The 14,548-nt window shown below is 38.8% G+C and overlaps 1 protein-coding gene across 3 annotated transcripts in view; it reads left to right on the top strand.

Moving 5' to 3' along the window:
- Window positions 1-6,872, top strand: part of PAX3 (paired box 3) — a 101,280-nt gene extending 94,408 nt beyond the window's left edge. For 2 of the 3 annotated variants that reach the window (XM_008057706.1, XM_008057705.1), the window contains exons 8-9: window positions 4,614-4,860; window positions 5,353-6,872. In XM_008057706.1, coding sequence (XP_008055897.1) covers window positions 4,614-4,860; window positions 5,353-5,387 — 282 coding nt within the window. In that variant the 3' untranslated portion in view covers window positions 5,388-6,872. The remainder of the gene's footprint in view (window positions 1-4,613; window positions 4,861-5,352) is intronic. The other variant, XM_008057708.1, reaches the window with a different exon arrangement.
- The last annotated feature ends 7,676 nt before the right edge of the window (window positions 6,873-14,548 follow it).

Below are 14,548 nucleotides of genomic sequence, written 5' to 3'. Positions count from 1 at the left end.
AGGTCCTCTCACTTTCTTTTCTAATGGGACAGAACAGATAACTTCATTAAAGAAAAACTTTTTCTGGTCCTTGCATCTCCTGGATTTACCTAGCATTTAATAAGAATATGATCAGCATTAAGGAGACAGAATTGAGTGACCTTGAATTTATTTCTTTTTTCTTGAAATTGTTTGTGAAAACCAGGCAACTAAGCTTCCCTTATATTCTAAATTTAAAAAAAAATCAAACAAAAAACTGCCAGTCCTGTAGTAGAAATAGCTTACTAATGGTCTAAGAAGAAAAAAAAACCCACTTTACAATGAATGAATATTTTACTTTAGGCTTTAAATTACAAATCACTGTAGGAAAAGAATGTATAAAAGAAATTCTTACAATATTCTTAAAAAGAAAATATGACTAGAAGACATTCCGTAACCATGTTGGGTAAGTTCTAAGAAGTTTGTTTACCAATTTCTTCGTGTGCAAAAAAAGAAATTTCCCTAACTTTCTTTGAACCACATGAAACACAAAATAGCTTTTAAAAAAACAACATAAAAGTGTAATGAGACTCTTCCATAGAGATTTGGGGTTTTAAATTATGTCAGGGGAAAGTAATGCATTTTCTATTGATATATTCACTCCCTCCAATACAGATTTCTTTTTAAGTTTTAAAATGACTGGTTATTAAAATGGTGCATATTTCTCAAGTTTTCTCAATGTGAAATATTGAAATAAATCACATTATATTTCTTTATTAATCTCAATTTCAGACAAAATGTAGAAAAACATTAGAGCCTTGATGCCCATCTTCATGCAATTCTTGAGATCATGATTATAATATGTGACTATCAGAGTGGAAATAAGAACTTGTGAAAGAATGTCGGTCTCTTGGGCTCTATCAAAGGGACCAGAGATAACCAATCTCTGGTCTTCTTAATTCCTTTTCATCAGCCTCTGCAAGTATTGGGCTGCTGATCTATGAGCTGAGGCTAAAGCAGGTGCCTTCACTGGCTTCCTGTGTGTGACAATATTGACCCCAGAAAGACCTAGCAGGCTTCCTTCCTATTTGGGTCATAATATTTGGGATTTTAAAAAAAAATTATTTTAAAGATGTGGGTTACAATTCAGGGTTATGCATACAGATATTCATTATGCAGGTTCCCTTGTTGATGAGGTGTGCTCCCCTACCCCAGCAGATTCCCACTACTGCCAATCCTTTTCTTATAGTATTACGATAATTGTTCAAGGTCCACTTATAAGTGAGAACTTGTGATACTCAATTCTGTGATAGATCACTCAGTATTATAGACTTAAAGGTACTCTGCCCTGGGACCTTTGAGAAATTTTCTATTGTCCTAGAATATGGCCCTGCAGACGGTATTTTCTCCATCCTTCAGCAGATATATTTCAAGGTCTTAGAGTTAAATCCTGTCCTAAAGAATTTTCTGATGCAGTGACAGAAAAATCTGCCCCACGAACAACTTCATAAGCTCATTTTTACTTATAGGAAGGACGTGTTTCTTCTATTTTAGAACCTCCATTGTCTCCCCCCTCATAAACAAAGTTCTTGCAGGCTTCAAAGTTATGCAAACAAGAAATGTATGGCAAGGGATTTTTTTAAAAAAGTTTATCACAAAAATGTACATATTACTCATGGGAGTGTGTGCATGTTTTGAATAAAATTCTGCTCTGAGCTTTTCAACTCTAACTGTATACAGAGTATTCTATTTCTCCCTTAAAGTGACATACCATTAACTGAGTTTCAAGTAAGTATCTTCATGAAGAGCACTATTAATTTAAAATATATTTCCTTTTGATCCAGTACTGCTGGGTATCTTTTCTCTCTGGACTAGTACAGTAACAAAATTTCTTTTCTAAATTCTTAGATTTTGCTTAACACAACATATTTATAGTGAAAGACCTGTCCTGTGGCATTATCCTCTTTCATTAAAAAAATTACATTTTTCAATGTTCTTATTTTCCCTGTCCATTCTTCATGATCAGGCCAGTACACAAAGGTGTACTCCTGATGTGAAAAGTGTGTGTCTAACACTGAACAACCTCTAATTAAAGACTCTTTTCTTGTAATAGACATGCCTAATTTGGACTGGAATTAACTATTTAGTAAATTAGTATATCAATCAAAGTTTATACATTTTCCAAGTAAATACTATAAAATCATCTATATAAACTCAAAGGAAGGCAAAAAGAAAAGAATCCATGTAGATGGAAAAACGGCCAGGAAAGAATTTAAATGCATTTTTGGTTATGTTCAAGTTTTTAACCTGAGGAAATGGACCTGGGATGGTGCTTCATACCTGTAATCCCAGCACTCTGGGAAGCTGAGGCAGGGAGATTGCTTGAGCCCAGGAGTTCAAGACCAGCCTAGGCATCATAGTGAGACCTTGTCTCCGAAAAAATAAAAAAATAAGCTGGGCGTGGTGGCATGCTCCTATAATTCCAGCTACTTGGGAAGCTGAAGTGGAAGGATCAAGGATCGCCTGAACCCAGGAGGTTGAGGCTGCAATGAGCTATGATTGTGCCACTGCACTCCAGCCTGGGCCACAAAGTAAGACCTTGACTCAAAAAGAAAAAAGAAAAAAAAAAGAGAGAGAGAGAGAGAGAAAATGAAGAAATTAACTTACAGTTTTGGATAATACCCTGTAAGAACCCATATTCTAATGACTTTCCATCTTCCTGGAGCTGTGAATCCTCTTGATTCTTATTTTATTTTGTGACTTCCACTTTCTCCAAACCCCCAATAAAGCAATACTAGACTCTGCCACAAATGATGATTTTTTAAAAGAATATAACTAATCTTTAGAGATTTTAAAAAAGATGCTTTACCACATATCTCAAGACAATTTAGATCCCTGGGTGTCTTTCAAAATTTGGGCATTACTGTGTTGCTCTAGCACACTGGCCCACCTTCCCATGTGCACACAGACACAATCTCTCAAACGAAAGAGACAACGGAATAAAAAATAGCCTGGGGAGATCATCTGCTTATTAAAATGGAGGAAGGAAGGATCATTCACAGAAGGTGGTGAACAGATTCTCTCTCTTTTTGTCTTTTGGGGCTAACTGAAGACGGATCAGTTTAAAACTTTAGTTCATAAAGATTTCCTTTAGATGTAAGGATTATGCAAACCTTTTCCAAAGGGAATTATGGGGACCTTGTTTTTGGAATTTGAGTTGGGATGCTTTCTGGAAGCAAAACTAGTTCCTCCTCGTCAACCTCCCACTGGCCCCCCCATGCCTGTGCCTTGCTGGAACTCCTAGATCCAGGATCCTATTGCCTAAATTACCGTCAAGTAAGAACTGTTTTGCAGTTAGCATGAGGGCTTATTGTCAGGGCTTGGTTTTCATTTCTGCCCTCTCCTTTTGCTCTTATTTATATACTTTAATCTCCATAGACTTCAAACTTCCTAAAATAAAACAGGACTCTAGCAGAAGTGTTGTGAAATTGTGGGAGTCTACATTTAAATACTTTGTAAGTAGGTGTGTTTTCTGGGGGAGTCGGGTAGAACTCTTTACCAGCAGTAGATTTCTTCTGCAATTGCTTTTGAGCCCTGCCACAGAATTGTGCAAAGTTGAGAAAAATCACTTCCTCTCTTGTGTGGCAGTTTTCCAGCTGCAAAATTAATTATCCACTTACTTCTGTCACGAGGTGTTATAAGGGTCAGTGAGCTTGAGTTTGTGAGACACTTTACCAGACTGCTCTGAAAGTTGTTCTGCCACTTTCTTTTTTCTTGTTTGTTTTTTTTTTTTAAAGTTATCTTACTCTCCAGCATTGTTTACAAAACTGAACTTTTAAGAACATGTTTGCATTTCAGGCCTGTCTTTCCTTTTAATACTTTGTATACATGAAATGTTAGTTTAGAGAAGAAATCAAAAGGTAATAGAGACAGTTATTTGGAGAATCGTTTATCTGTCATTCATTCACTGTTTTAGGTGTCAGGATATAAAAACTGAGGTTGCTCCTCTCAGAGTTCTCACCAGTCAAAGGAGTTCAGTAGGTGACTGAACTAATGAATGTACAGTAAAAGACAAGGAAACTTCAGGGAGGGAATGATGGCCAAGATAAGGAGAGGTGCTTTCTTGAGAGAGAACATATCAAAAAAGATGAGGTCTCAAATTATATGAAAAAGGAAGCTTGATTTTGCTTAAATTAACTTAATATATATATGTATTAGTGAATGACTTTAAAAATCATATGTGAAACTTCTAGATGGAATGTATGCTTAGCCATTTTTTCTATATAAACAGATAAAATTTTTCTCTTTCTGTCTCTTCTTTCCCCTTCTTTGAAATTCTAGTCTGATTTTATCTCTGGGCACAGGGTGTAATCCCCTTCTCTCTCCCCGCCTCTCTCTATTCCTCTCCTTCCTTCTTTTTCTTTTTCCTCTCTTCTCCCTCCCCTTTCCTTTTTCTGAAACTGCAGTCAGATGTTATCGTTGGGCATGATGTAATATCTCTGCCACTTTGAATTGAGGTCACAGTCTTCTGGACAGCTCTTTAAGAGATTTCCAGAGACCTAAACTTTGGACTGTCGAGTTGTTCTTTCAGCTACAGGCTCCAATCTGCTCCTCTCTGCATTTTAATTTCTTCGCAATCTGCCTGTGTATTTTAGGTAATGGGACTCCTGACCAACCACGGTGGGGTACCACATCAGCCCCAGACCGATTATGCGCTCTCCCCTCTTACTGGGGGCCTGGAACCTACCACCACGGTGTCGGCAAGCTGCAGTCAGAGACTAGACCATATGAAGAGCCTGGACAGTCTGCCGACGTCTCAATCCTACTGTCCACCCACCTACAGCACCACGGGCTACAGTATGGACCCTGTCACAGGCTACCAATATGGGCAATATGGACAAAGTAAGCCTTGGACTTTTTAGGGGGCGATTACTCCTGGAAGGAGTTAAACCGAACTCTTGCTTAAGAAAAGGAAGTTAGAGGCATGATTAAGCCTCATATCCTAGTATCAATTTTGCGGCAAAGCCAGCTGATTGTTCCAGCAAGGGCTCCCTTGTATAATTATTTTCTTAACTGATGTCAACAACATCTTGCGGTTATTAATTGTTGAGATGTGAAAGCTGATTGCCACTAGGTAAAACACAAGGGTTGGCCAAAATGAAATAATCCCTAGCATTAGAAACACATGTTCTTAATGAGGTCAGCTCAAGGATCATATGGAGTGTAATCCCAGGGACACAGAGTTGTGTCAAACTTGTCTCAGGAATAAAAATATTAGTCTGAAGCCTTTGATACCATGGTATTAAATATGACATTGTCAGCCTGTAGCTGTTATTGCCCCTTACTGTGAATTGTCCCAGCATGACCTAAAAAGCTGCGTGTGTTTCCTTACAGGTGCCTTTCATTATCTCAAGCCAGATATCGCATAAGTGAACTGTCCACTTGGAGCTAAAACTGGTCCTGTTTCTGGTCTTCACAGCCTAGACATGAAGAATCTTCTCAGAAAAAAAAAAAACCCTTTTGGGGTGGGGGGTTCCTGACAAGAGACAAAGGAGGGTGATTGATTTTCTTTCTCCAATAATTTGTTTCCAATTCTTTTGAACATGTTGGACAAAAGCAGTGAAGACGAAGATCTGGAGGGATAAAAGACAAATGCAACGTTTTAAAGCAATGGCTTGACACGGCTATAAATCAAAATATCCCAACTTCTTAGTGCTGATGATCAAGGAGCTAAAACATTCCATTTTTGTGTGTATGTGTGTATCTGAGATTTACCTGGACTGGTTTGGGCTAGCAGAATCTTCTAAAATACAGTAGCAGAAAACTCTGAAATATAACATGTTTGATGTGTAATGTTGACACTTCTACAACTTTAAAAGTGCTCACTTCATGGAGCAAGAATGGAGGAATCCTTGACTTTTACACACTGGAAATTGATATAAAAATAAATGCCACCATTTTTAGGAAGGTAGACTAGATGTGAAGGACCTCCCAAATAAATTATTTGTTATGATATCCTCATCTGTAATCTAGTTGTCAATAAATGTCCTGGACACATCTTGCTAACAGGATATGGGCTAACAGGAAGAAACGCTTGTTTTCTTTTCTGGTGTGGGGAGAGGAGTGTGACATTTTCCCAGTTCATAATCATTTGGAAGCCCACCTGGGTTGGGGGAAGGACGTGGTAGAGAGAAAGTGACATACATTCACATATCTGCTTATCAGTGTGCAATACTGTGTACCTCATGGATGCATTGGCAATGGCCAAGGCGACATAAACAAAGTCAAAACTATATTTTTGCAGGTGCTTTTATTTACGCAGCCCATAATTCATCATGGTAGAGTGCAGTGATGTCTGCCATTTGCTGGACAACCAATCCTCGGCTTGCTCTTTTGATTAGTGAACCTGTCTGAGAATAATGCTTTTAAAAATGATGACGTTTACATTCTTCTCTTTTCTATGAAAGGCAGGGCAAGAACAGAAATGTTCATGTGGCTCTCGTGTACTTTTAAATTATACAATGATATCCAATATTAAAAGATTATAGGAACTGAGGTTTACATACGTTTGTGTGGTGACATTTTAGAATGTCAATAAATTTGTTTTTTGAAATGTTAAGAGGAACAAGAAGGTGGAAGGCAGTGTTATTTATTTCTTTCTATTCTTGGAACCATGAATGGGGTAGGCACAAATACATTCCTTTTAGCATTAAGAGCTATGATGTAGTGCATTAGTGAAACTAGACATAGTACCAAGTTTAGTTCATACATTGGTCTTAGAGGGGATGGAACAAGAGAAGTGCTATCTTTGTGTTGCAGCCTCAACCAACAACAATGTGTTGTAAAAATGTCTTTCATGTAAAAAGTGCAGTAAATATTTACTATTTATAATGAATAAACAGTTATGAAAACTTGCCCAACACTGCTTTTTTGGGGGAACTGGTGAATGTAGTATAAATAAAAACTTGGCAACGGGGAGCCCAACACGACACACATACTTCACTTCTAACGGCACTGTTTAGATTAGAATACACTGTGGACAAATATGGCTGTGCAACCCGCAATGGCATTCTCTTGGGAAAGTTTGGTTGAAAACACTTTTAAGGATTGAAGTTATATTTACATAGACACAGAATCTAGAAAAATTCTCCAGTCTACCTTCATTTTTCTCTCTTTTCTTCTCTTAGAGCTATCAAGTCACTTCACTGTCACTTAGAAATATATTTTTCCCAGAGTTCCAGGCTCTATCTTCATCTTCAACAGTCATCTCCACTGAAGTTTTTATTTAAAGCTCTCATATTTTATTTATTTTATTTTAGCAGCTTACTTTACTCTTCATGAAAAAATATTACTGCCCATTCCATTATCGTGCAGCTTTCATTTCTCCATTCTTCTTCCTTCCCTCTCTCCCTGTCTCCTTCTCTCCCTCTTTTTCTTCTTCCCTCACATATCTCATCAGAGTCTACATGTGCCAGGCAGGGCACTTGGCACAGTGCTGTAGCAGTGCTTATACTCTGGTGGAGAGAGCAGAGAAGCAAATGCATCATTTCAAGAAAGTGTGAGGACTGTTATTTTAGGGGAAATGATCGGGGGATTGCCCTTTAAACCCTTACTTGTATTAACTTATTGATTCCTCCAACATTTCATATGTGACAGGTGATGTCATTAGCGTTTCACTTCTACAGATTGAGGAAACTGAGACCCAAGAAGCTTCCATGAGAGCACCTAGCGGGCAGAGCTGGCTTTGAATCCAGGCAGTCCTATTCTAGAACGTAGGTGCTTAAACTCATGCTCTTTTGCTTCCTCAAGTCTAGTCTGGGGTGAGAGAACCTTACAGCCAGGAAGATCTGAAGGGGTGTTGTCCAATTCAGAAGTCATGTATGCCTATTTAAATGCAAAGCAATTAAATACAATTACAAAGTTAGTTTCTCAGTTGTGCTCGCCACATTTCAAGTGTGCAACAACCACATTTGGGCAGCATTGCTGTAGCACAGTCCCATCATCAAAGAAAATCCTATTGGTCAACTGATGTAAGGCATGTGAGTGCATCTTTTAGTAATCCCAAAGACTTGAAGGACAGTGGGTAATAATTTCCAAATTTTAAACATGTCTTAGTTTTTTCTTTTAGCTTACACACTTGTCCTTCTGATCAAATACATTGCTCTTTTCCTAACAATTATGTATTCTAAAATAATGTAAGAAGAGGAAAGAAAAATAATTTTTACTGAACACTTACTTTTGTTATCCTGTTTAATTCTCACAAAACCCTGTGAAGTGGGCTTTATTAGATCCAATTTATAGATGAATGGACTGAGACCCAGAGTTGTTAAGCATTTGGACAAAGGTCATATGTAGCCAGATATAGCAGAAGCAGGCTTTGACTTCTACTCAGCCTGATGGCAAAATCTGTATTATTATGCCTCTCTAAATGCCGATTTGCAGTACCCACTTCATTATGTCAACTATCTATCCTCATGGCAAATTCAAGTTGAAAATGAACATTAAAAAAAAGTCATTCACTCCCAATACATAGGAGAAATGCCACCAGGATTCCGATTACACAACAGAAACTGACCTTACACAATCACTTTCTTTTCTGTTTCCTGATCCTAGAACTTCCTAAGGCTAATATCTTTCATATATATATTTAAAATTTCCTTTTTTTATTTCTGCATATCTCTGAAATCTATTGCTCTAATAGTATTTCTCAAGTTAAAAAGTCTCTGTGGATAGCTTTTTCCCTCCTGATTCATTAAAGAAAAATCTAATCAATCTCTGGGGAAATGGAAATCTCTCACTTCTTCCAGTTGGGGATCCCTACACTCACTCATTGGGACAAGTAGCCAGAAGGACTTTGAACCTTTGACATTCAACAGAACTTGAACTTGATTATGTGTGGAGGGTTCTGCCTTGTTCTTACAGTTATTTGATTTCACTTGAAAAATAAAAAGTGAAAATTGAAAATCAGAATCAGCATTATTAAATTGTGGATGTACTATTGTCAGCCGCTAAGCCATTCCTTGGCAGGAATTTTTCTAGGAATAGGTATCATGTTTCACATCTGTGGAGGAAGCAAATATACTGTTTGATGCCTTTAATTTAGCCCAAACTGGAAATTATTTTCATACACACTTGGATATCTGGGAAACATTCTAGATTAGAAGGGAATCTTCATTAGTGTTGGCATACAGAACCAGAGTAAGAGACAAGATCACTGACTTGTAGCTGTGAGTTTGGGAAGTCTTTGTTTGTTTTTTACTCTGTCACCCATGCTGGAGTGCTGTAGCCTCGACCTGCTGGGCTCAGGCAATCCTTCTGTCTCAGCCTTCTAAGTAACTGGAACTACAGGCATGTGCCATCACACCCAGCTAAATTTTCTTGATTTATTGTAAAGATGAGGACTCGCCAAGTTGCCCAAGCTAGTCTCAAACCCCTGGGCTCAGGCAATCCTCTCGCTTCGGCCTCCCAAAGTGCTGGGATTATAGGCATGAGCCACTGTACTGGCCTAGGAAGTCTTAAGTGGAGGAAGGAATGGATTAATTAGTGCCTTTTGTCTCAACATGGCATGGAAGAATCTATCCTCAAACTACACAGGGCACCAGAACTGAAGCATCTACAAGAAATAAATCAATTTTGGAGATCAAGACTTGAGCCTTAATCATTCTGAGTGAATGATCTTTGATGTTTACTCATCTTTGGATAAAGAGAGCTGATGTCAAACATGGGATAGCACAATTAGTGATGAGTGTCAGTATTTGTGCAAAAAGAGTCACATGGGCAACCTCAGCTTTAGATACGTTGTTATGGATCTGGAAGTAAGTGGTAGGTGATATGTGAGCGAAAAGGAAGAAAAAAGAACTGGGAACAGGGCTTCTGGCCAGATGTCAGTGACATAAGCTAGTTTGACCTTTTTCATAGATACCCCTATGGTATTGCTGACCAGTTCATCCCAAGCGCCTAGCGCCATGTCTGACCCATAACATGCCTGTTGAATAAATGAAAAAATAAATACATGATGAGTGACTTTCTAACTGTCTCCACATGATCTTCTAAACAAGGAGACGTTTGGCATATGCAGGATCACAGGTGCTCAGATTTTCTTGAGGTGAGATTGGCACATAGCCTTCGGGAGGAAAAGGGAAGTAGGAAGTAGGAGCCCTAAGTCACTTAAAAGTCATATTTCTGGCGTTTTTGACTGATGCAGAGGGTACAAGGTGGCTATTTGTAGAATTCACCACTAGGAGGAATAGAACAGAAAAGGGATATAACCAGTGGGTTTATTGCTTAGAAAAGTGGCTCTTAGACTTGACTGTATGGTAATATGCAGAATGAGGAGGAGGAGGAGGAGGAGGAGGAGGAGATGGAGAAGATGGAGAAGATGGAGAAGAAGGAGAAGGAGAAGAAGGAGAAGAACCACCATTGGAACCAGTGCTTGGGCCCACCCGGATCACTGGACTCAGAATTCACAGAGATGGTTTCCAGGAAAGCTGGCAAAACAAGAGTTTAGGAAGAACCTTTAGCTGCATTGAAGCCTTGGTCATTCCTGACCAGGTAAGTTTTTTGGGACTTGAAGCAGTGGTCAGAGCTGTTCACCACAAAACATCTGAGAAAGGGAAGTCACTTTGGAATACCAAAACTCCTCAGCTTTATCTTCTCCCAAATCCACCCACCATTTCTTAAGCCAGAGGGCGAGATGTGGAAAGGAAATAGTTCCCATGATGGTAGAGGAAGAAAATGATGGAACTAGAAGGATGAGCTGTGGCACAGCTTTGTGTTATGACCCCATCATTTTTCCACTGGAGGCTCACAAAGTTCCACTTTGCAAAAATGAGTCGTGGTTGAGCTTTTTCCCAGGAGGTGATATTTTGTTCCCCAGGCTCTTGTGAGCCTATGGCATTTGGGAGAATTGAAAGCATGGAGTTGGAGCTGAAAAACTCAACTGCCTTTCTACCCGGCTTGCCCAGCTCCCCCACACCATGCCACTAAGTGTTCATATAGCTCCTGAAGCTCAAAATTAACCACCATGAATGTTGACTCTTTCCACTACTTGAAGAATGAGAGAGACAAAATGATTTTTTGTTTCCTAATTAATTAACGTGTTGGATACTTACTGAGTTCCTCTTGTAAGCTTGATCATGGAGCCGTAATGGTAAATAAGATAGTTCTCATTGTCAAAAGACCCCCGGGCAGAGGAATGAGGTTCATCAGTCAACAAAGAGTTGGAGTGTAAGTAATATGTCAGCAGAAGTTAGTATGGGAACTGAAGGAAAGGGCATAACTCTGCCCTGCATTGGAACACTTCTCAGAGGAAGTGATCTCGAAAGATGAGTAAAAATTCACTGGGCAGATGCAGTAGCAAAGAGCATGCCAATTCCTTTTTATATGATGTCAGCTGCTGGGTTGGGTGAGAAGAAGCCAGGGAAGTCAAACAATGAGTAGTTCCCCCCAGATTCTCTAGTAAGAAGGATCCATAGCCAGAGCATTTGGGGAACTCCCTAGTTGGTAGATTTCAGAGGATCTGAGTTGAGGGCAATTCTTTCTTTTCTAAAAATGGTTTGAGAATGTCTCTATCTCAAGAGCCAGTGAAGAATCTCATGGGCGAAGGAAATATATGTCTGGTATCATCAGCTTTCTAAACTGACCCCCAAAGCTTGGTGGGGGTGTAATGCCAGCTCTTAGTGTCCCTGCTGCTTTTTCATCAGTGGAGGACTCTGCTGGAAGTCTGGAAGCTGCTCCACGCTTGCACTTGGTATCTACCTGGAAAGCTGCAATGCCCTTCCTTACCTCTACCCATCATTCCAGGCTGACTGGAATGATCCATTTTTACTAATTATCCAATTGTGTGTAGTTGAGTGTTCTACTGAGGATGGATCCCAGGATCTCTTTGCTCAATTTTATGGGTAAAAAATGAGAAAAATTGCATTTTTATGAGCTCCAAGTTTAAATGGGATGAACTTTCCCTTTTTGCATTCCCTAACACTCTAGTAGGTCTCTTAGTTGAAAAGCAAGTTTCTGACACAGTTGAAAAGCAAGTATCATGGAGAGCAAATCACATGTAGATGTACAGAGATGATGAGAAGCTAAGCAACTTTGTATATGGATATCAAAGGTTATCTTTGTAGGCAGAGTTACATGTTTGCAGATTATTTTTCGTTGCAGAAAAAAAAAATACTTCTTTCTGGGCTTGAAAGAGAGAAGCCTGCTCAAGGGATGTAAATTGTCCCCAGAAACAGAGTGACAGTCTAAGAGCCGCTTTAGAAGCATGTGGGTCTGGGACAACTTTTCCCTCAGGAAATTATGGTTTGTATCAATCAAGTTCCCAACATAAAACAAATGGCACATTTCAATCAGGAATTTAAAGAAGAGTATTTAAACACAGAGTCTATTTAGATTTGAAGTGGTGCAGGAGGATCACAAAGGATTTTTTGGAAACCTGATGATAGCTGTTGTGGTATGGAGGAGGGTGAGGTTTCTGGAACCTGGAAAGAAAGTCATGTAGAGCAAGGGTCTCTGAGAGTGACCTCTGGTGAAGAAATGACATCCAGAGGAAACCTCAAAGGGAAGGATCCAAGGGGCAATTATCCTGGCCTAATTTTCTTCCCATCTCCCAACTCTTGCTAGGGCTTCCATTGGCTGAAGCTAGTTAAAACCAGAGGGCACAGGAGCCAAGCATGTAGTCTATATGGCAATTACCCACAGAGAGTGCAAGATAGAGGGGGATAGGGAAGGATCTGAGAGGGTCCACAGCTTGTGCCTAGGTTAGAATTCTCTGTTTTGCAGTGTTCAACTCCTCCTTTCCCAATTTATATGTTGAAATCCAAATCCCCAAAGAAATGATATGAAAATAAAGTGCCTTTGAAAACTAACTAGAATAACATGAGGTCATGAGGGTGAGACCCTCATGATGAGATTGGTGTCCTTATAAGGGTCCCAGCAGAGCTTGCTTTCTCTTTCTGCCATCTGAGAGCACAGGGAAAAGGTGCCATCTATGAAACAGGAAGCAAGCTCTCACCAGTCACTAAATCTGCTGGTGCCTTGATCTGGGACATCCCAGCCTCCAGACCTGTGATAAATAAATTTTTGTGATTTAGGAGCCACCCACTTTATGGCTGTCTGTTATAGCAGCCTGAATGGCCTAAAACACAGAGCTTTTCTGTTATTCCCAACCTTTTAGAAAAGCCCCAGACAGTCTTAGCTATCATCATAAGGAACTGAGAGAAGAGTCCATGCCCAAGTTGTGGAGAGGATATGCAACACATGCAGATGATGCTTTAGGAAGGCTGATTTCAGGAGGTGAAGCAGTATCGTACACAGCAGTTATCCAAGTCAGATGGTTGACTGAGACAGCAAAGTGAGATTTATGTAGTATATGTAATCATTTTCCAAGAATTCCCCAAAATGTTTGAAGGAGAATTTGGTCAAAGGTTCTACTTCTTGTGGTTAAGCAGTGGAGATGTTTGTTCTATAAGAAACTGGGCATAAAAAAGAAAGTGAGAATGTTCTTTTTGAGTTATCATATTGGGGGAACTGGAACATCAGACTTGCCTGTAAAAACACTTTCATAACTGTTTTAGACTTGTCCATTTCCTCCATGATTTAAGTTTCTGAAAGATAAGAATGGCGTCTTGGTCATTCTTGCATTGCCAGCTTTATTTTGCTCATTGTCAACCTGTCTGACATGTTTATTAAAGGAATGAAATTGTTGATTACCATTTATGCTTGCTTATTATACAGCACATGAAAAGTTCTTATTTTAATATTACATTTTGTAGATTTAAGGGGTGCAGATTTTTTTTTTGTTATATGGATATAATGCATAAAGGTGAAGTCTGGGCTTTTAGTGTAACCATCCCCCAAAGAGTGTACATTGTACCTAAGAGGTAATTTTCAGGCTTCACCCTCTCCCACCCTCTGACTTTTTTGGAGTCTCCAGTGTGTATTCCTCTACTCTGTATGTCCATGTGTACACACAGTTTAGTTCCCACTTATAAGTGAGACTATGCAGTATTTGATTTTCTGTTTCTGAATTGTTTTACTTGGGATAATGGCCTCCAGTGACATCCATGTTGCTGCAAAAGACATGATTTCATTCTTTTCTTTGACTAAGTAGTATTCCATGGCATTTATACACCACATTTCTATTATCTAATCATCTGTTGAATGAATAGTTTTTTATTCCTTGAATATAGTATATTTACTTGTTTTCAGTTGCAATTGATTTAAATACCAATGCCATAATTGGGTGTGTTAGTCTTTATGTTTTTTTGATAATGTAACATGGATAGTCTATTACAATTGGAAAAAAAATACAGAGGGCATTTTAGGACTTCAGTGAATTCACTGCATCTGCTCTAGTTCCCGTATATTTGGTTGATTAAAAGGACAAAACAAATTAGGATTTCTACTTTCAAGAAGCTCTAGCCTATAAATGAATTTATCATACAGTTTGTAAACTTTTTGATAAAACTAAACTTTGATTTACTTTTGTAGTAGACATAAATAAAAAATTTGCTAAGAAAATTATGGTGTAAATATGATTACCTTAACAATAATGAGCCTACTTAATAAAGTCAGGTCTTTTTTTTTTTTT

This window comes from Carlito syrichta, unplaced genomic scaffold, assembly GCF_000164805.1.
Source record: "Carlito syrichta isolate Samal-C Ts95f unplaced genomic scaffold, Tarsius_syrichta-2.0.1 Scaffold303111, whole genome shotgun sequence".
NCBI lineage: Eukaryota > Metazoa > Chordata > Mammalia > Primates > Tarsiidae > Carlito > Carlito syrichta.
Note: the sequence above shows the minus strand (reverse complement) of the source record. Positions and strands in the feature narration are given on the sequence as shown.